The sequence below is a fragment of the Accipiter gentilis genome, chromosome Z, assembly GCF_929443795.1.
Source record: "Accipiter gentilis chromosome Z, bAccGen1.1, whole genome shotgun sequence".
NCBI classification, from domain to species: domain Eukaryota; kingdom Metazoa; phylum Chordata; class Aves; order Accipitriformes; family Accipitridae; genus Astur; species Astur gentilis.
In genome coordinates, this window is record NC_064919.1 from 25,442,028 (window position 1) to 25,465,098 (window position 23,071).

At 39.9% G+C, this 23,071-nt stretch overlaps 1 protein-coding gene across 2 annotated transcripts; it reads left to right on the forward strand.

Annotated features, from left to right (window-relative positions):
* The first annotated feature begins 479 nt into the window (after positions 1–479).
* Positions 480–23,013, forward strand: NREP (neuronal regeneration related protein). Of its 2 annotated transcripts, XM_049794876.1 has the most exons (5): positions 480–540; positions 1,359–1,406; positions 2,856–2,918; positions 17,106–17,183; positions 20,970–23,013. In XM_049794876.1, the coding sequence occupies exons 3-5, from the start codon at positions 2,916–2,918 to the stop codon at positions 21,093–21,095; spliced, it is 207 nt and encodes a 68-aa protein (XP_049650833.1). In that variant the 5' UTR covers positions 480–540; positions 1,359–1,406; positions 2,856–2,915; the 3' UTR covers positions 21,096–23,013. The 2 variants fall into 2 exon arrangements, with proteins under 2 accessions (XP_049650833.1, XP_049650832.1); XM_049794875.1 differs by lacking the exon at positions 480–540 and having other exon boundaries at positions 1,038–1,406.
* The last annotated feature ends 58 nt before the right edge of the window (positions 23,014–23,071 follow it).

Here is a 23,071-nt window from a genome sequence, read left to right on the forward strand (position 1 = left end):
CCGCGGGCGGTGCCTGAGCCAGCCCTTGCCGCGGGGCCCGGCGGCACCTGCGGGGCCGCGGCCGCCGGCCGCTCTCCCCTCACGCCGCCCCGCACCTCCGCCCGGCGGCCGGCCGGCCGGCCGCCCCCCCCCCCCGCGCTCTCTCCCGGCTTCCGTAGGAGCGCGCTCGCCCGGCTGCCGCGTCGGCCCGCCGCACCCGACCCGCGTCCCCCCCCCACCTCCCCGCCGCTCCCGCCCTTCCCCGCGCCCCGCACCGCCCCGGCGAGCTGCCGGCGCTGCCGCGGCGAGCAGGTCGGCCGGGGAGCGAGGCGCGGCCGGCCGCCCTCCGCGCCTGCCCTCGCTCCCGGGGGCCGCCGCGGCCCTCGCCCGCCCGTGTGGCGGCGCGGCGCGGCGCGGCGCGGCGCCCCCTCCTCCCCGCCCACCCTCCATTTTCCTCCCTCCCAGACAGGCGCAGGCGAGGCGAAGCGGCGGGCGGCTGCCTCCGTCTCCCGCCCCTTCTCCTCAGATGCCCTTTGCTGCCGCTGCAGGGTTATTATTACAGTACGTGGCTGCTCCCTCCCCCGCCCCTCCGCGCCGCTCCGCTCCGCGCCGCTGGCCGGGCGCCGCCGCTGTGCAGCGCCTTGGCCTCGCTCCGCGCCTGGCCGCCGCCCAGGCCCGCGCCGCGCTGCCGCGAGGGGGGCCGCCGGGACCCGCGCGCGCGCGCGCGGCGCGGGGACAGTAACGGCCGCGCGCCAACGGCTAGCGGCTCCCCGCCCGCCCCGTCGCTCCCCTCAGCCCGGGGCGGGGGTTGGGGGGAGCGGCGGCGGCGGCCGCGGCGGCGGCGGCGGCGGCGCGTCCGCGGCCCTGCGCCTCGGGGGGCGCCGCCGCCGACCCCCGGCCCCGGCGCTGCCCGGCGGAGCGCGGCCCGGCGGCGGAGCGGCCGCTGCCCTGGCTGCCAGACAGCGCGGGGACGTGGGGCTCGGGATTATTGCAGACTAAGCAGTCTGGCGCTGCAGCAGCGGGCGGGGGGGAGGCGGGCGGGAGCGGGCGGGCAGGCAGGGGGTGTGTGTATGTGTAAGGAGGGGACGGGAGGGGAGGGGGGGAGAGCTGGCAGCCAGCCAGCTACCATCAGAATTAGCTCATTGTTCAATATAACCGGCACTGGCAACCAAAATCCAGCCCGAGAGAGAGAGAGAGAGAGAGAGAGAGAGCGACTTTCCCCCAGCCACCCCCACCCCTTTTTCTTTTTTTCTCCGAGGCTGCACTTTGGAAGAGGTGCAGTCATTCTTCCCCACACCCCCTACCCTCTCTCCACTCCCCCAACTATAAATTCCCCTCTGTAGCATGCTGCCCTTTTTAAATCCACATTTGTGTTTCAGATCATGTAGAAAGGACAGAAAGTGAGCAGGGAGCGGGGGCTTTTGTCTGTAAGTATATGCAATTCCAATCCACAGAATTTTATTTTTTTTTATTATTAATCCTCTCTCTTTCTCTCTCTTTCTATTTGTTTCTTTTCATTTCCTTTTGTCCTTAGCTGGACTTTGCTGCAGCTTGCCTTTCCCCTTCTCGGTGCACATTTCCAAACAGGCTTTCTTAAAGAAGATGAGAAAACGTGCAGTATATGTATTTAACTCTTTGTCTTTATGCTTTAAGGCTGGATTTCTAGGCTGGGGAATTTTCTGCACACATGCAAGGGGAGATGAGAAGTGGTTTTCTAAAACTGCTTCATTTTTCTCGCTTTTGCACTCAGCGAACACCAAAATGCATTTCTGAACCTAATGCACTTAGCTTTTTTAGCATGCATGCAAGGATCTAGGATTGGTTTTTCATCTCTTTTCTTCTCCCTTGTAAAACGAATCTCCCTCTTCTCCGCCCTGACACTGGATTCCTCTCAGGCTGCTGGGGTTTATTTTTAGAAAGCAGTCATTCTTGCAACAGCCTTCTGCATTTTTGCATGTGCAGCAGTTAAATTTTGGGTGGTTCGTTTGAGAAAAAAACCAAAACCAACTGTATTTTGGTGAACATTTAGCGATGTGCTTTCTTTCAGTCGTTTCTGTGTACATTTATAGGTATATGAGTTTGCAGTTTTAAATCCAATATGTATGTGTGTGTTTGTGTGTAAACATATGACTCATACCTAATTACATTTCATACATACACACTATAATAGGTAAGAAATATGTAATCAATAGAAGAGAACTTTAATTTTTGTCACTATATGAAAACGGATAAAGGAGGTAAGATACAAATTCAGTCAATTAAGAGAGTGGTAATTTAAGGTACCATTTAAATGAGGAAGGACCTACTCTCTTTTTTTTCCTCTCCCTATTTAAAATGGGGGGGGGGGCGGGGGGAGAGTGTGGAACAGAGAGAGAGAAAACTGGAGGTTATGTAATGCAGTGCCATTTCCAAAAATACCCACTCTCTGGGCCATTACATTGTGAAAGCCTGACACTGTTATACTTGTTTCTTGACTGCAAAAAACCACACTTTGTTGAATGCCTGGGAACAATGGACCACCTTTACAGTAAGCATAGGGTGACGGGGTTTTGTCCTCTTGACTGATTTTTAGGTGTGTTAACCATTAGGTATAGTGCTATTCAGAGATGTACCAAGTGCTAAGAATAACACAGGGTTCTGCAAATCCAGGTACCAGGGATTCCTTTGTCCTATATTTAAGCCCACAGACCACTGAAGTGCGGAGACGCATGACATATAAGTATACATGTGGTTAGAATAATTTGCATGACTTTTAACCGCTGAAGCTTATACTTGGCTCACCCACTGTTATGCTGGCAAAAAATAACTATTAAATACCGTGACAGTTGGAATTACTTTTTTTTCTTCATTTTTTATTTTTTTTAAATTGTTTTCAGATTGTTCTCCTTGTGCTACTTGAGAGAAACTGCAATCCCAAGACTTAACAGAATCTAAAAATGGTAAGAATTAGTTGCTTTAGCAAAGAATTAGTATTTTTTTGTATAAATACAAACCTTCTTTCCCCATCCCCAACACTCATTTATAAATATGACCTTTATAAGACACACTTTCTGAGGCTATGAGGATTTGCCATACAATGACTGATGTACTCTGAAAATGTCCGTATGTCGGATCTTTGATTTTCTTTCATTTTTTAATAAAAATCTGAAATAATCTTTGTGCAGTAAGGCTTGTTTAATTGAAACAAGTATTTAGGTTACTATGAAAAATACACATCATAACACATGTAGGAGTACATGCAGACAAAAAAATATCCAATAATTTCAGCCCTGCCACCTTCCTCCCAAAAAGAAGAAATAGGTCATTGCACTTAGTAAGTGAAGCAGATTTAATGTTAGTCTGTCAGGGAAGTACCTAAGATGCAAACTAAATTCTCTTAATATTTGGTATTTTTTTCAGAAGGTTAGCCTTTCTTTGTGATACAGATCTGTTCCAGGAAAAAAGGCTAGGCCTCAGCCTAACTGAACTTACAGGCACTTAGTTGGAATGTATTTATTGAACAATATTCAACAATAACCCATTTACTTCAGTGCTAATTGCGTTTCTATTTTTACTGATTAAAGACCATTTGTTATACTGAGATACTACTACTGACAATTACCTAATTTTAAGGATGAAATATTATACATCTAAATATTCTTTAAATATGGTATTCCCTGAGAAGGACTGTCTCAGAATCAGCAGGACAAAGAAAATTGTTTTTTACAGAAAAAGTACATAAAATAGGCAGAATTAGTTTAGATGCTGTGTAGTGATATAGCATTCTTGACTGAAGATGCAGCTATCACTGAAGCATGTCTGAATACATGTACTGACATAAATGTGATATATTTGGGGTGCTACATGATAATAACATGGTCAAAAATCTCTTAATTTGTATGGGGCAATAGCTCATCTGAAGAAGTGTTGCATAGGGTGTACATTAGCACAGAATATTTTCCAAAGTGTGAGGTTCTCAGGGACATATTCTTCTTAAGATAGGGTTAAATTAATTGCATTAATTAAATTATCCTTGTCTGGTTCTTTGGGGTTGTTTTGATTTGAGGGAGGAGGATCAAGGGATGTTTAAAATAAGCTAATATGTAAGTAAAGCATTTTTTCTTTTTGGCTCCTTGTTTTATATCATTCCTATCTGCAAAAATAAACTTGCAAATTCTGGAGTTTTAGTCTATTCTGGAACCTACTTTTCATCAAAATGCTTTGCTCATCTGTGTATAAATGAATAGTTGGGGGTGGGGAATTAAAAGGGAAATGATTCACTTAAACTGTGAATAGAAACCATGTTAAAATACATTTTGTTCACACAATTGTAGAATATTGGATAAGGGAACTGTTTTCCTACCAACACCAAGGTGACAATCAGCCCACATTTTTAGATGGTGTGCAGGCTGTTATGTGCAATATATGCCTATCTATGGAACAAAAGATTATTTTAGGTTTAGTTAGGCATAAAATAGCCTCTGATTTTTACCAGCAGATGATTCTATAAATCTAGCAAGATTCCTACAGTAGTCAATGAAATCAGTTTTGTAAAGCCACTCTCTAGGCCAGAATATAAAATACCACTTAGAACTATTGAAATGCAGAAAATAAAATGTAGTTACACACCTTAGTCGAGTCCTATTGTTTGTTTTGCAGTGTAACATAAATAAAAATCTCCTATGGTTTTTTCTTTAAATTTTTTTTATTTGTTATGAAAAGGCCTAATTCCACTTTTTTTGTGACTGGTGATCAGAATTTCAATGTAAGAAAGACTAGGTTTTGCCCCAGCTTGCAAGGTTGCTTAAGAAGTGATACTTGGCAGAATCTCTTCCCCTACCACCACCCTTTTTTCTTCATTTCTTTCACTTTTGGCACAGTAACAACAAATGTAATTTTAAGTCAGACCACTGTCATACTTCCCTTGCAGCGGTGGAAAACTTGTCTTTGACATGTTTCTTGTACTTATTGCAAGTGTCTCATTAGCCATTCTAATCTGCAGGAAGAATTCTTCTTTACATATCAACACTTTCTATACTGAAACACAGGACTGTAAAAGCGCTTACTTTGTTTTCAGTATAACAGCATATGCAAAGGCTCTATTCTGCTCTTGCTGGTCAGTGAAAACTTAGCTGTTACATTTCAGCAGGCTGAACTAAACCTTAAAAAATGGGGAAAAATGGCCTGATTATTCCTTTGCTAAACTGAAAGCTCATCAATTATTTACTTAAGCTTACAGTGAAATTAAGAGTGACTAGAATAAACTTGTTGAGTGAGAACAAATGAATTCTTGGTTTAACTTCGCTGTCTTACCTTCTTAGTTTCTTAATGTTCTCATTCCATAAAAAATTTCTTAAACTGCTTACAAGTAAAAGCAAATAACTTAGCAGGTTAGTTTTCAATGCTGCTTCTCCTTTTCCTAAACTTGGAATTAGGATTTCCTCATACGTGGTTAATTAATCTTTCTTGGAGCTGTATAATAATATCATCATCATCAATAATTTAAAGAGAAATAGAAAGGCTGAAGAGTGTACTTTCTATTCTTCTTATAATTTTAACTTATAGACATTTTGAGCCACCTTATACAAGAAGACCTGCCATCTGGGGATCTGTCCTTACTTGTGTATAATATATTTCCTTAAGTGACTGCCTAAAGGAAGAAAGAACCTTTCCTATTTATGTGCGATGTATAAAATCCTAAGGTGATTTTATTTGCTCTTTTCATTTGAAATGCTAGAATTTCTGTATACCACCTTCATGGAAATTGCTGTTTGTCATAAAATACATATTTAGATTCTAGTGCTAATTAAGGAAAAAAAAAAGGTTTAACTAAAAAGAAAAAAAAATTTGCTTTTAAATTGATGTGGCTTATGTGATCCAGTCATTGAAATAAAGGATCTTGTCAGAATAGCAAGAGTAAGGAAGTCTTAATTCCAGTTTTCCCTGACCTCAAAGCAGCAAAGCCAGGAAAAGGGTTTTTTTTAATGGTAAATGTTTGTTTTTAAAGAAAGAAATCAAACAGGCATTTTAGACACTTGACAAAGTGGTCTGTTTGTTTGCTTCTAAAGCACAGAGGTGTGTCCCTTTCTCCTGCTCACATTGCAGTTCATTGCTGGACTTCAAGTTCAGTTCCAAGAGTTTGCAGTGCAGATGCTGAGGAATTTAAACTAATAACACTAATAAAAGTTTGTATCAGTGAAGAGCTACATCCTTGATAATTTAGTTTTGACTTACCTCAAAATGAAGGATATTCTAGAGCAGCTCATTAATTCGCTTCTGACTTACCACAACTAGATGGCTTTCTTCTTAAGCAGTAGTGGTGTGGAATCTCTAGGCTAGGTATTGTACAGTATAGCTGTGTCATCCAAAGCAAAAAAGGCCCCAGAAGGAGGTCATTTGGGCTGAACACTTCCTGTAGTGTATCTTTGCCTGAACTGGATCAGTTCTGAGGTTATTCTATCACTTGCATTCTCTGCATTTTATAGTCTTGGGGAAAAAAAAATAAAAATGGGATGATAACCCTTCAGAGAGAAACTGTTGGGTGAAAAGCTTTTCTTCATTAAGCAGAGAGAAGGAAATTAAAACTTGCATTGGGTTGAAGAGAAAAAAAATATCGCCATCTCACCACTTCTTTTGCAGTTCATAGGGAAGTATACCATCATTTAAGTTAGATGAAGATACTTAACGAGGCAAAGCTTATATTTAAGATTTCATCCCAGTTTAGCTATTATAAACCTTTTTCCAGTGAGTTATATGCAGATATCTTTGCACATCCTGTAATTTTCTTTGTCTATAAAATGACTTCACCTTAGCAGGAGAAACTGTTCATAACTTTAGGATTGTTTGTGGAGAATGGAGCCTGGGATTGGTCTGGCAGAGGCAGGCATTTTTTGGAACCTTTTATATGCTCTGAGAGGTAAGAAGAATGAGATGCTAGGATGACACGTTATGTCCAGCCTAATACTAGATACACACTGGACAAATGCAGCCCCTGGTCTGACATGAGAAAACTCATACTTCAGGTCTGGTACTGCAGCTGGAATCTCCTTTATGGTGGTTCAGAACTGCATGGGAGCTGCAGGACTATATCAGATCCTCTTCTGTTCATGTGTAGCCATGGACAGAATTTGGTCAAGAGAAGTAATTGAGAAGGATGCAAGCTAAGCAGTTTGGGCCATATGAATGTGTATATCATGCTTTTTTGTTATGCTTATGTATTGTGCATGAAGAATACATTTGGTTTAGTTTGCTCAACACTACTTGATTCCTGAAAACTTAGGGAGAATTAAAGTCTTTCCAGCTTACAAAATAAATAAGCAGAAATACAAACTCACTTTTTTGAATACTTCTGTCAAGTCAGCTGTTCAACTATGCAGAAGAACCACCTTTACTTGATTATGAATAGAAAACATTGTAGTGGGGTTTAAAAAAAGTAATTTTTGTCCAAAGCTATAGATACTGTGGATATTTCTGTGGTACACTTCATGTGCACATTAAAAGACAAAAGCTCTGTATATATGTGTTGCTACCCAGTCACAAACATGCATGCTCTGGGTGCTAAAATTTTGTAATCGCAACAGTGTACTTTATCTGAACAGAGCTGTGTTGACACATGGAATTGGAGTTTTACGTAATACTTTTTCCAGTACAAACCTTTACTGAATTTTTTTCACAAAGGCTGAATTCTTGGAAAATCAGAAATAAGAATTAATATACAACTTGTAATACTACAGTCATGACATTGATTTTTAAGTCTTGGGATCTCAAGCCTTCACCAACTATCTTTTCCCTTTTTTTTGCATCGGAATACTGCTGCCCCACACCTGAGCTCTGATCCTTGTGTGTATGGCTAAAGAGAGGGGAGAGGGACTACACTTAATAGCCCTAGAACAACTTCATAAACATAATTCAGTTGGTGTCATCGACTGGGACAGGATATTTTAATAAAAATATTTTTAAATATTTGTATTTTGTTTTTATTTCAAATATTTATTCACCTCATTAAACCATATTGGTTGAGGGTACAATCTGGAAAGGTGCAAAAATGTTCTTTTCAAACATTTAATGTAGAATGATACTATGAATCACTGTTTGAGTGTTACATGAAATTCAATTTAGACTGCTGGTCTGGCAAATTCATGGTAGCACTACTGACTGAATCCCTATGTAGATGTTCCTGGGAGGATTCGTGATGTTTCCTTCTGTAAATACTGCATTTAAAAAAACCCCCAAACACCCTCAGAACAGGTAGCAATTTCTCATCCTGCAGAAAGAAGTGTTTCTGGATTAATTCTGTTAACACTAACCTTACTGTCTGTCTACTAGTGTAGCATACCTGTGTGGAGTAAATTGAAAAAAGTTAAAAGAAATTTGTGTATTCTCACTGAAGGTGGTATAAACCTTGGCTTAATACGTACCTTATCAGAAACAACTCCTGAATTCTTACAGTGCTGATGTTTAGAAGGCACACTTTGGCACCACAGAGCTAGTCAAAAGTCAGAGAGGAACAGCTCTTCCTTCTTTGTTTTAACATGACTGTATCTGTGATAAATTGCCATCATGAAAGAGTATGAGTTTAAATAACTCTTCCTGCTGGCAGAAGAAAATCCTGTGGAAATATTGGTAAATGTCCTTACCCTTAATTTCTCAGCTAAGTAATTATATAAGGCAATATGAACAAAACCCAGAAACAAACTTGGCAGGAAAAATTCTTTTCCTGTGTGTCTCCTCATTAGGTGAGTACCAGAGCCCGCAGATATTTTATTACTTTCAGTCTACAGAACATACACGATACAGTTTGTGGGTTTGTATTGGAGTAGCAGTTAAGCTACATTAAATGGTACTAGATGCTGGTAATATGGTGGCTGCAGGTATATGCAAGCACCTGTTACAGTATCATCAGCTATGGTTGTTACATCCCTTTTAATGAGGTAAGTACTGGCTGTACAATGTGGTTCTGTCTCCCATTTCCAAGAGTACCACTGGGGCTTTTAATACTTGCCTGAAATCTGCTGGTTGGGCAAGAGGTTGGCGTCTCATGAGGGAAAAGGCTCTCGTGGCTGGGCTCTGCAGGAAAGCAGTCGGCAGAGGCAGTGAGCTTGCCGCCACTTGGAGAACAACATCGCTTGTTGGATTTCTGGTCATCTTTCTGGTATGTGTGAGAAATTTAAACAAAATTAAACAAACAAACAGAACAGTTTTAGTCCAAAGCACTGTATTAAGTCTTATGTAAGTTACGGCATTCAGGCCATTAATTTAGAAAATTTATAGGAAATTAAAAAAATTTGGGATTCAGCTTGGTGTATACATTTTGTATACCCCAAAATTGGAAGGAGGGAACTGGGAGAGCACGCAGGAGAAGCATTATTCTGAGCTGTTCTTATTCTTTTGTAAGGATTCCCCTCCTGGCCACCAGCTGTTCTTGCTGGTCTTTCCCTTGAGATCAAAACTCGGTGGGGCAAGGAGACCGGGCTAAATGGACCTTTTGGTCAGCCTGTGACCATGCTGCTTTTCTTCCTCCTCTGTTGCTCCAGTAATTTGTCAGTGTTGGGTATGAAACTACTGAAGAACTTAACAATGCAGCCTTTGGTCCTGAATTTTGCTGCCATGCTGTGTGTTCACCTGACTTTGTAGCAAGAGACTTGTTTTTGCATCTTGTTCTGCAGGTACCATTAGGTGTACATACAGATAGTTACTAATTAAACTTTTCATTACCTTATTGCAGTTGAAGAGTAAATTACAACCTCCTATCTGAAAACTCAAATACTATTTTAATCCTCAGGCTTGCTACTGTTGATTTTCTGTGTGTGCATGTTAAGTAAAATAACAAAAGCTGCCATTGTAGTGCAGAGGCAAACAAAATGAAGTGGAAAAGGTGCTGGGTTGCACTGGGTTTTGAGTTTGGTTTTCTGGAGGGCTCGTTTAGTTATTTCAATTTCTGTAACATTTTACAGTTTCAGAGTCCATGCACAGAAATTTACTGGTGGAACAAAGTAGTTTGCAGCCCTTTTATTGCTTAATGGAACTTCCCATATAATATACATTTGTTTCTTATTGTTCTGGAATAATTGCATTTCTTTTCTTTTCAAGGAGTGTGATACTCTAGTGATGAGTATCTTTGTTAAATTCATGAATTCAGTCAGAAGTTGGATGAACATTTATGACAGCATGCACAGTGTACCACTTGATTTCTTTTTCTCTTACTCTTCATATGCGTGGTAAATATTAACAATGCTTTGCAATGGGTTTTGCATATTAATGAATTAAAAAAGCAGCATGAGAGCACTTGTAGCACACAAGCTAAATTCATCCTGTCTTAGTGCAGAAAAGTGCAAATCGATCTCTCTGCCTAAAAATTGCATTATGCTCAGGTGGTGGCGGGGAGGATTCCTCTCCAGGGGAAAAGAAAGTGTTTTCTATAACTAACCTCATTCAATCATGTATGCCAGAAGACAGCTAAAATTTCTGTTGAGGGTTCTTACCAGCTAAAGCATTTGGCAGGAGTGTGCTGACTATGTACTCAAGCTTAGATTAGCTTGTGTTTTCCCCCTCATCAATGCCATACTTGCTCAGTTTTGGAGGCCAGTAGTCACATAAGACACTACGAAAGATGTGCCTGCTCTGAGTGCTTAGTATCTACCAGCATCCTTTCCTGCAGCAAGGGGCTCTGCAGTAGTAGAGCCCATTAGTCTTAAAAGCATGTTTTAGCAAATTTTGCACAGGCACTCATAATTTTCTTGCATATGTCATGGGATGCTGCAAGTACAGGTATAAAAGGTGCAACCTGTATAGTATGGATGAGGACAGGAGTGAATTCTTTGAAGAAGCTGATACAGATGAGCCAAGGTATGAGACTACATAGGAGCAGACACTTCAGTGTAACCTGGAGAATAGATGCTTTATGACCAATAAAATAAACAGCAGATGAAGATGGGCTTATATGAGAAGTTTTGTACTTAAAATCTAGAAAAACTACTTCCAAGGTCACTTCCTTATGTTGTGTAGGGAAGGAGCAGATGACATCCTATTCTGTGAAATTGACAGAAATTGAAGAACTGATGAACAAGGACTGCAAAAAACCCCTAATGAATAAACTTGCTAATTCATGTGCAGCATGGAGAGGGGGATGCAAGGAAAAGCATACTTGTCTCATTTAGGCTTTTTCATCTCTATGTGGTTGTGAGTTTGAGTCATCAGATGGGGAGGAATAAAAAGCAGCAGTAATATCTTCCCCATGAAAAGGCAGAGCCAGCAAAGGATGCTGATGCACAGAAGTCAAAGGCAAGTCCAGGTATGCTGTTGTCCTGCTGTGTTCTGCTGATATACTGCCATATATTAATTATTACTATAATGGCAGGTAAAGTCTCACCAAAAAGGTGGGCCACTTGGAGCAATCCCAGCTAGGAGCAGAATGATTGTATAATTCTTCATCAGTTCTCTCAAACCATTTATCTACATTTATCTGCTGTGTGGAATTAACCAAGTGAAATGATTGTAAATGATTCCTGCCCCCCCCCCCCCCCCCAAGTGATTTCTGAGTGTTCATGGCACTGATGTGGAAAGCAGGACTGATCAAAAAACCTGCTGCCCTGACAGTATACTGAAAATGTGAAGACAGGTTGTTGAGGGTAACTGTCACTGTACCTCAACCAGAAGCTCAGACTTGTGATGCAGCGCAATGCAAAAAAACCAATCAAGTTCACAAAATTGGCAGGCCTCACACCTGCTAAACGACATGTTCACAGTATATTTAAATAATTAAGCTAGGGTAATTAAGTTGTATTTTAACTTGGGGAAGTTGTTTCTGATGTTTCAATAGTGAAAGCTTCCTTGCTGAGCTTGTTTCAGAGTCAGCCTATCACAACAGCAGCATCCTGTTTGATCGTGAGTACAGCTACTTAAATGTAACAAAGGTTCATCAAAACTTCACCGACTCTTTGAAATGAGGAGCAATGAGCCCTTTTGATGTAGCCCTGTCATTGCCCTCTCCAGAAGATTCAGAAGAAAAAGCTGATTGATAGCAGACTGCCACCCAACTAAACTCTTGAGAAGCAGCAACCATCCAGCTGACAGTTGCTGTATTTATTAAATCCTGCATGCTAGGTGTGGAACACAGTGGGCATTAATATTATATGCTTTAATAATGTTCCCCTCACAGTGTTAAAAATAAAATGCTGCAGATGGGAGCATTAGTTTACCACTTGCACTGAAGTAAATGCATTTATCCTAGCACAAGCTTTCCTTCCAGTTTTGCTTAAAATGAACTCGTTTTTTTTTTAACAGTGATTTATTTGGTGTTCAAGCAATGGTGCAGTAAGATTTTCTGTTTATGCATCTGGATTGTGATAGTGGGCTGTTGGTTACAAAGAAAACTTTTTACTGCACTGGGAGGCATTTGGGGATTGAGAAGTGCATGGTAAAATGTGCTGGGAAAAGTCACTTCAGCTGAAACCAGCTGGTAACTAAAATACTTCTAAAAAAACTGCAAAGTTATAACTGTTTCAACTTAGCAGGCAACTATGTTATAAATTTTTTTTGCAAAAGAAAGTGCATCAAGACTCAGTTTGGAAAGAAAATCTGCTAGACGCTTTCAGTGATGCTGAGACTAGCTGCAAAGGAAGTAATCTACAACTTTTCCCTCTAGGAGCCTTAATACCACTGATCTATGTCATTGCAACACAGAGCAATGGTGGTGAAAAATACCTGAACTACTTTAAAGAAATATAGGTACAGAAATGAGGAGCAGCATTCCCTCCTTTCCATACAGCCCATCCCCAGGAGAGCACAGTAGGAAGATGGCCTGTCTCTGTTATGAATTAGGCACTACAGACACACAGGGTCCTCGGTCCTCACAACTGCACAAGTGTAGTTTTAGTGCTGAGCATGCCCCTTTCTTTCCTTCTCTTCAACACGTACCTCTGTCATGTTACTCCCCTCTTCCTCAGCACACGGCCATCTGTGTCTGCGCTTAGACTGCTAATCCATATAGTAAAGCTTTTCCTTTTATTTTCTTTTTTTCCTCTCCTAGGTAGGTTAACGCAGAATTACTGGAGATGGTCACCTTTTATTTGAAATTAGTAATTTCTAGAGTACTTCTCATGATTTCCTTTTTGTTTTGTGCCTCTCCCCCCCCCCCCCCCCCCCCAATTGGTTTATATGATAAAGAAGTCATCTGAAACTTCTCAAAAGGTGGTTGCTGATGTACTCAGATCAGTTGGTCTTCTTCATTAAGCTTGTAGTTTGGAAACCGAGACTACAGTTGGATTCAACTCCTGTAAGTCTTGAATGAGACTTGATGAACAGGAATTCAGTTGTAGTCCACATGAAAAAAAAAAAAAAAAAGAAAAGAAAAAGAAAAAAAAAGTAAGTCTGGGGGCTTTCTTGCTTGTTTCTTAACTATAAAAACCTTGGGAATACTTAACAGGAGTGTGCTAATTTTACTAAGTTTAGCATGCCTTAAATCTGGGGGTTTTTTTTCCTCTTGATGGATGTATCTGAATGTTTGAAAGATGCTTTTAGTGAGTAGGAATGAAGAGTGGGTAGCAAGAAATTAATTTTAGCATTTGATGTGACTGATACACTAGTTGTAGTCCAGCTCTGTTAAAATTATTTTATGTACCTGTTTTAAAGCTGGGCAAAAGTTTGTTCTCCCCTACTACTGCTCTTAAAGATGACGTAGCTTAAAATGTAAGAAGAGGCATTAGAGTGTTGAAGTGCTGGTTAAACAGAGCCTTTGCAATAGTAAAAAAGAAGCTTCTCCATTTGTTGGGCAGAGGACAAAAGAAGAGTCTACTCTAGAAATCCTTCTGGTTTAAAAAAAAACCACAAAAGCAGAAAGTAGTTCTGGAGTCTGGATGTTGTAAAAGCAGATAAATAGACTGGGCATTTCTTTTGCTCTGCCTTTGTTTTTTCTAATTTTTAATCTTAATTTTTATTATCTGTATCTTTTCAAGAGGATGGATGATAAAGAATTGAAAACATATTCTTCATAGATCATAATTCCTTATTTCAAGTTGACCTTGATGTTTCAGGCAGAATTACTTGTTGTTGTAGAACACTCAGACAGCACTTCCCAGATCAGTGAGTTTCTTTCCCCCTGACTTCTCAAAGTAGTTTTGTGTATCACATGTTCTGCCAGGAAGGCAGGCTTCCAAGGGTAGTAATGCTCTTAGTTAGATATTTAGGGGTGATCCACTCTGATAATTTATGGACAAAGTTTACTAGCTTGATTTTTTTCCTAATGATTATCAAATACTGAGCCTATTAATTTCAGTCAGCATAGTACTGTTATGCATTGTGTAGACTTGCAGTAAATTTAGTTTTCAGTCCATCCTAAAGTTCAGTAATTCTGTTCTGAATCCTGATACTTTGGTTATGTAAGCCAAGCCTGTACTCACATAATAGTCACACAGGAAGTACTAAGAAATTAAAATATGGTGTGTATCAATGGGAGCATTTATTTAGAAGAGTTTGCTAACAGCTGGAACGTTGTAAGCCTTACATCCTATTCTGCAATGGAGCATTGCTTTGCATTTTTTGTCTCTCTATAGCTCATCTTGCAACATTGATATCAGTTGTTTTGAGCTAGTGTAATTGACTAAAAGTTCTTGCTGTGTTTTTCTAACACCCTAGTTATGAGTATATTTGAACAGCTAAGTAATTTCTGCATTTTATAAACCATATAGCACAGCAAGACTTCCTCCTTCCCCCCCCCCCCCCCGCCCCCCCCCCCCGCCATCCTGGTGGATTGTAGTAAGTCCTGAATGGACATTTCTGCGCTGGCATCTTTTTTTCCATTCCAGAATCTTCCTCCACTTAGCCAGGATCCAAACTATGATTCCCTGGCCTTTCAGCATTGCTCACAAGGCAGATACTTAAAAGTCCTTTGGCTGCCCATTCAGGACTTTAGTACCGTTATAGCAAAACAGTTACTGCATGTGGAGTAGGTCCACATGATTATTATCTACCAATATTGGCCACAGTTGTTGTTTTTGAAGAGATATTAAGAAAACAGGACATTACTACATTTTTCTCCACAGAAAACTACTGTGAAAGATAGCTGCAGGGTTGTGTAGGGTTTTTTGGTGATGGTGGAGGGTTTTGGTGGGTTGTTTGAGGGTTTGTTGTGTTTTGTTTTGGTTTGGGTTTTGGGTTTTGGGGGGTTTTGGGGGTGTTTTTTTTGTTGTTTTTTTTTGTTTGTTTGTTTGTTTTAACCCGGAGCATAGTTGTGAGTATATCTTACAGTTTACACTTTTTTCTTCCTGTCCCATTCCCAAAATCCACCCTCAAACTGCAGTCCTTCTAAATTCTTATGAATTTAAGTTGAGGATCCTTTATTTGTCATTTAACTGCAGGTGTTTTTTTTATTTCTATTAAATTATTAATAGGGATGACAAGGCCTATAGGCTAACCTGAATACATCTCAGACTCCATGGAAAATATAGAAGCTCATATTCATCATAATGAGTAATACTGTATTCTGATGCTTATTCTTTCCTCCTACAGGAAAATACACATTTTTGTGTACTCTGCTGGTTTGAGCATGCCTTCCTGTGGTAGAGCTGAAGAGCTATCACTGTTTCCCACCATGAGTTTTCATACAAAAAATATGACTATATAATAAAATCAAGGCATAGTTGCAGGCTATAATCAACAGGAGAGCTCAGGGGTTACTTGGTATCTTTCATTCAAGTGTCTCACATATTCAACATGAACATTAACTGATGAATTCACAGAGTGCCCTGTGCTGTGTATTAGTTATTCTACGTCAGCTATATCCAGAGAGCTTAACTGGCTTGTCTGAGATCATATAGTAATCTAAAATACGACATAAAATCTGATGCTTTAATCAGTAGAAAACACCATAGTTTGTACTGCAGAAAATCATTGGAGAATGTATCAGAGCAGGCACTGCCTTAGGCTCTGTGTTTTAAATTTCCCAGCTTTGTTTCCTACTTTATAGCAGAGTTCAGGATTTTCTCTTGGAAAGATGATTCAAGTAATCTGGTAGTTTCTCTAAGCTACATCTAGTCCAGTTGTGACAACTAGTAGTCAACACGTAACTCCACAGAAATGAAAACATTCCTCAGGTTTCAATATAAATACAGTAGTAAAGAGGTGAGTAAAGCTGGTCCACCAGGAGTTTAAGTGGTAAGGCAAGTTTTGATTCCCAAAGTGCAAACAAATTTGAATGGCATAATTTATAATGTTCACCTCAAAACATGGACAGTTTGACATTCAGGCATTGTGCAGAAAGTTCAATTCACAAAACCCAAAGGCCTGGGAGGCAGACCCAGCAGGAAAATAAACCTAAGATCTTCAAGCATCGTATGCAATTTGAACCTGACCACTTCAAATGCTCTGATCTTCATCCTGAAGTTGAGGAACTGAAGCACAGAAGGTTTCCAGCTCAGATTCACCATAACTGAGATGTATTAGCCTGGCATTTATTCACTCTAGCTTCCCACTGTAGTCAGCGGCTGGCTTTGGATCTTACCCATTTTCCATAGGACAATTTTCCTATAGCAGTCATAGGCCAGTACCTTAACCATTAAATCCTGCGGCCAGCTATTTTACTGTATGTCTTTTATAATGTTTTGGAATTCCTTTAATGTCTAAAATAGAGGGTGCTAACACAGAATTATCACTGTGTCAATGATCTTGGAAAGTAATAAGTTCTAGTTCACAGTTCATTGTGAAAGGATTATCAAAGGTGTGTTGCCCTTGTCTCCTGCAGTCATCAGCAAAGGTAATAAACTTCATTAAATAGTCTTCCACCAGTGTCTTCTGGCAGAAAAGAATGGGAATGCGGTCTCACAATATCCTCAGTAAGTTTATTAGTACAGACATGCTCTTATACAGAATTTCTTAGAGATTTTAAAAAATCCACCCTATGGTCTTTTTAAAAAGCCTGTTGAACGCAGATTGCCATAAACAATACAGCTGAAATACTCTAGGGACAGATCTTGTTGTCATGGGTACTCAAAAATATATACTGAGCATAAAATGCAGCTACATCTCGGGGCCAAGCTCAACTGACATTAGACTCTCGGTTTTAGTAATGTGATCTGTCACATGAACACCATTTGATTGCATTTAATGAATCTGTCTTTGTTAGTAAGAAATTGTATATATTTATGTCACTACAGGTTTGTCAACCAAGGTTAATGATTTGGGTAAGCCAGAAAATCTTTCCAACCAGCCGAGGGGATGGGGGATTTCCAAAGGTAAAGCTATTTATGTAATTTCTTTCATCTAATAAGCAGTTTACTAAGGTGAAAGTTTTCTGAAAAAAACCCAAAAAAACCCACTGAAAGTTCAATGGATTTTATTTTATGACTGCTTCAAGAGAGTAGCCAGATTTCAGATTTCATCATGAGTCTCATGGTATTCTGTTTTTCTTAAAGCCTTGGCTCCCTGAGACAGGCACTTAACTGAAGATTTCAGCTTTCATTTTAAAATTATGATTTTAGCCCTTAGGTTTGCAAAAAATGTGGACTTTTGCTGGCAACATACCAGAAGGAGAACATACTAATTTTCAAGACATATTTCTTAAGCCTGTCTTGTGATTTTACAAGCTTGACATCTGAGTTTTGAATGCTTGATTTTGGCAATTCTCTCTTAGCAATGCAGATGAAAAAGTCAATGATAATGCAGGAGGAGGAAGGAGGTGGTGTTGTTTTTCTTTTCCTTTTGTTAGGTTTTCTGCTTGTGCTTTACCTGACTTGAGTAACAAGCATTCAAAGCATGGCAGTTTTCATCAGAGTTTTACAAGAAGTACCCCAACATAATGCAGAAGATGTGGCTTGTCAGACAAGATTCATAAGATTTTGTTTTCTTACCATTGCTGGTTTCATAAATGTGAAACTGGGTATGAAAATTGAGTAAGAAAATATAACAGTTACTCAGAACCACAGAATGTACATGTTTTATTTTCATATTCCCTTTCATTACCGACTCAAAATCTGGAAAAAAAAAAAAGCAGGTAAGTAAAGGACAGAGCACATGGAAAATTGTTTTGATTAAGTTTCAATTACTATCTAGACTCCAGCTCCCTGCTAACAAAACTCTGCTATTCCATCTGGATAACACTATATTTTCCACAATTTTTCTTCATAAAGGAACTTCTAAAATTTATAGCTGGGCTATTTGCAGTCTGTTATTTGCAGACTCATGTGCCAGCATGCCAATCTTTAAATTAACATGTATGGCAGTGCTGCCATTCTTAACATTCAAAGTATTTCAAAAGTTCAGCTGAGTAGGGTGATAGCAATGCCAGACTATGATGAATGTGCTATATATGCTCACACATATATTAAATGAATTTGCTAATTTTATGAATCAGCTGTGTGTTAACTAGATGATTTTTATTCAAAATTTTAATTTAACAGCTTTTATTAGGTTGTCATTCATCTTTAAACAAAGTTGCTCCTGAAACACAGGAATGAAGCTGTGAACTATGTGCAGCATAGTCAGAAACAATGCTGCATTATATTGGATTTATGAATAGCCATGGTTTTTTGCTGTACGTAGCTTAAAAAAAAGTTTGTCAAGAGGGATAAATGTCTTTCAGCCAGTCAAAAAATATTATAGTTTTTTTCCTTTAATGTGATTGGATTCCTGCTTTTTAAATACAATGACTTTTTCCTAGCCTTTATGTAATTCTTCAAAAGATTTGGCATATGCTTACAAGGACCAGTTTTTAGAGCTAACTCCAAATTTTATTTCACAATTGATCTTCAAAAGCAACTTGAATATTAGCTGCACACAATCCAGCTTCCAGCAGAGTATCAGACTTAACAGAAACTGGGTGTCAGTGGAATCTAATTTTTTTCATCTGTCCTAGAAAATTAATCAGGGTAAGTTGCTGAAGAAGACTGCAGAAAGTGTTTAGTCCTTCAGCTCAACAGTTTTATGTATTCAGTGCTAAACAGCTTGAACTACTTAAAGAATAAAGTAAAATTAATAGAGTTTTTGAAACTCTTATTTCAGTTAAAAGTGGTTTTTTGTTTTCATGCAACCAACAAATGTAAAAGGATACATTTCTTAAAGACAATTTATTTCCAGACCTAGAAGGGTCACATGGGACTTTTTATCTTATGATTGTATGGCACAATTTCAGGACTGGGATTGTTTTCACAGCTGAAAAGGAACTGCCCAACACAATGCTTTTGGAAATTTGCCCAGACCTTTGGTCTGTGTGGTGTGCCTGTTTGCATGTGTAAGTTTCTAGTTTTCTTCTCATATCCTGTAATGATACACAAGTAGCAAATTTAGTCAACAAAAAGGCAAAAATATTACCACGAGGATGGAATTTTCTAGAATCCTGTGAGGAAATACGTTTGTACAGTTACTAAAATTTAGAACTTATTTTTTCATTCTGAAATTGTCTCTTGCAAAATCCCCAGTTTGGCTCTAGCAAAGGCAAAGTATGTTTCTACTCCTACTTTTTCCCCTGCGTTGCAGAGCCCTTCTGCATATGTACTGACCAAAGACTGCCCAGTTTCTCCATTTCTTGATGCCCCAAGGGGAGAGGGCACCATTTTCCCCTAGGAAAGGATTTTACTCTTGTGTTCAGCCTGAAAACTGCTCCTGGCTGCGTGCAGTCCAGAACCCTGGGAGCAGTTCATCTACCTGAAAGCAGAATTTGTCCTGTAAACTGTGATAAAGACAGTGGGAGTGCCACGGGGTGGCTTCCTTCCCAGCACAAGTAGATGCAGCAAATATGGACATTCCGGTGAAAATTATGGCTCTGAAGCGTGAAGAAAGGAAAATTGCTGAAAATTGCACTTTGTTGGTAGTTGTGAGCCTGCTATGTGTTTAATTCCTAATTCAGAAATTCACACTCTCACATCAGAAAAATTGAACTTGGAGAAGACAACTTCAATTTCTTAAACAAACTAGAAACATTATGCTTATATGACATTTCCTAAGCAATAAAAGCAATAAAACACCTTTACAATTCTGATCTCTTAAACACAAAACCCACGGATTCTTTCCACAACTTACAATATATTACTAGCTAAACAAATTCTTTTTGTTTAAGATCCCATGGTGACATAGCATCAGCAAAGTACTTTAAGCATAGCCTTTAGGCTTCCTTCTGAGGCTTAAACTGAAACATATTTAAATGCTTTGCTAAACAGACATAGACTTCAGCCAGTGCATGGTTAGAGGTGGCTAACGAAAACCTATCTGAGGCAGCTGGCTGATATGGCACACCACCTCCTTACTCATCCAGAGACAAGTAACACACTAGAGTGTGTTTAGAGTGCTCTTTTCAATGAAGTACTATAGGAAAGTTACTTACTAGCGTACTCTAGCTGCTTAAGCTATAAGGCGTTTAAAAGATGAGAGGTCTAAGATGTAAAAGGTTCTCTTAATAATAAGATGATCTTTCAGAACTATGTGTCTGCCTTCTGCGCTTCATGTGTGTAGAACAGGTAATTGCTTGTTCTCAGCCATTTTTGTATGCCAGAACTACTGCACACACAGCACCTGCAGGTGCCGTTTCAGACCTGAGCTGTCCGAGCTATTATGAAAGGCACAGAAATGGCTTGGTTTGGCAGGAGCGCGAAAAAGAATTCTGAGGAGTAGTGTAAGGATGTACGGCTGGTGGTGAGCTGCAGAAATGGTTGTCACTCCATAGGTTCTTCCCCTGGAACTTTGCTGGCATGGTTGGGCTTTCCCCAGCTCCAACAAACGTCCAAATTCTCCAGTTCAGCAGTGGAGGACAGTTGTTGGCTCAACTCTTTCACATTTTGGGTGCTGGGGCACACTTATTCACCCCCAGTGAAGAGTTTTCCTCAGATGCTGCAAGGCTTGCCTGGTTTTTAAACCATCCTTTGCTCTCTAATGGCATTAGTGTTTATAGTTGATTCAGCCGTGTTTAGTAGGTGTTTACTTCTGAAATAAAGCTAGGGAACTATGGAAATCTTAGGGTGGGAGAAAGGAGGACTCCACTGGACAGACTTCATTGAAGCACAGCTAATACTGTTTTCTCCTCTCTGCAGGGAAGTCTCCCCATCTCGAAGGAAGTAAACCGCAAGAAGAAAAGTGAGGCAGAAGGGGCCTGCCCGGTTCCAGCAGATGGCTATGGATACCATTTCACCCAAATCAATCACATCTGCTCTTTTTAGTCATAATTTCTTCATTTGTATTACATATGGTGTATGGGTTTGATGAGGTCATGGTGTCATATATTGGGAATTGTTTCTGTGTAAATCATTAAGTGTAAGAAGAAACTATGGGACTCTGAGCCTTGCTTTAGAGAATAACAGTGGACAAACGTGTACCATAAAAAATAGTTTTTAACATTCTGACTCAAGTGAAAGCTCTCAGAATTTCACACTGTGAATCCATGTTTACAAACATTACAGGTGGGCCCTCAGGCCTGGTTCTACCACAGCAATATGTTCCACTACTCAAACTCCACTGCTCACACACAACCGGTAAACAGTTCTCTCCATTTCCACCATAGCAAACTGCTTCTTGCAGAGGCTGAGAGTCCCCCCTTTTTTTTCATTTAGATGTAACAAGCCTAGTAGTTTATTTTCATCGATTGTCTGTATATCTATATTTTATCCATGTACTCTTTTGATGTATAGAAGTAGTATGAAACTCATGGTTTCCTTGTGGTAAGTGATCGTGATGCTGCCACGGGATTTGAGACACTGATGAATGGTGCTATTTTGGACTTTAAATATGCTCCTTGGCAAGGTAGCTCTGATGGAGTTATTTTTTATTTCCATGTTCTGAGAAGGTGTTGGTACTTTGTTTTTCTGAATGTTGTTCTTTAGACTGGATTGACTTGTTTACTTGTGTCTTCAGTGTGGCTTTCTTATTCAGTGCTGTAGGTGAGTAACTACTTATAGTGTACAAGTGAGGAACTGATTCTGTATCAGGGTCCACTCACAAACATGCAGTTATAGTGGGAGCAATCACAAAACTGTAATTTAAGTAAAATCTCCTTTCTGACTCCTATCCACCTGATGTATAAAGACGAGCAATAATTTTCCACCAACCTCTCAAAATCTCTTTTGATTTTTGTCTTTTTTTTTAAAGAAGGGACAAGTTTTAATGTCCACTTCAAATCCACAAAATAGGGGATATAGTAAGAAAAACACAGCAAATTTCTGGGAGGAGAAGTCCTAAAGGGGAAAGAGTACATTTCCACAGTACTGTCAACATGTGGACTTTACATTTTTGTTCTTGCTCCCAGACTACTATCAATACAAAACAACACAAAACACAAAACTAAACAGTATCATCTACTCATGGAGTGTTGTTGTGTTAGACACAGTCTGAAAGCCCACCTTAATTTTTTATATAACTGTCTTTTAGCTCTTCCTTTCACAGGGCAGGCCTTGTTCTGAACTGGTTTAGCTTCTGACTGTTAAATACCAATGCATGCAATGCACTTCTAGATTTCTTTCCTTTCTCCACCTGCTGTATCCCTTTTCTTGTACATTTTATTTTCCAATAGATTAGATACATCTACTGTGCTGTATATAGAGCAAGAAGTAATATTCAGCAGTTGTGGCATTTATGTATAGTTGCAGTTGTGTACTGCTGAAAACGCAGGCTTTTGTAACAATGTGATCTTTAATGATGCACTACAAGTACCCAATGTATTTTAGCTATTTTAGTAGGATTTGTTCAATAAATATGCAAGCTCTAAGGGTAGCTGTCATGTCTCTTGTTTCCTTGTTACAATAAGGGGAGGGCTCCTTTTCTGTCTGTTTGCACCTGTTCTTTACGTGACTTCTGAGGGTTTTGGGGGGCATATCTGGTGAAGTAAAAGGTGATTCCTTTTGTTATCTGCTAAACAATAGCTATTAAGAAAACCTAAATGCCAGACCTGGATCTGGGAAATGATAGCTGCTGGACAATGGTAGTTATGCACTTCGCTTTCAAGACTGCTGAGTGGCTGGGTCAGACGTGACACTTGATGCCATTTTTAGTAATCCCAGGAGGAGACTGTGGGGCTGTGCATGGCAATACAATATATTTCATTTTCCACCTCTGATAAACTGAATTAAAAGGCCATTTTCCTAGTGTGTGTAATATAGTTTAAAAGAATGTTGATACAGTCTTCTGTTTAAAAATACTTTTA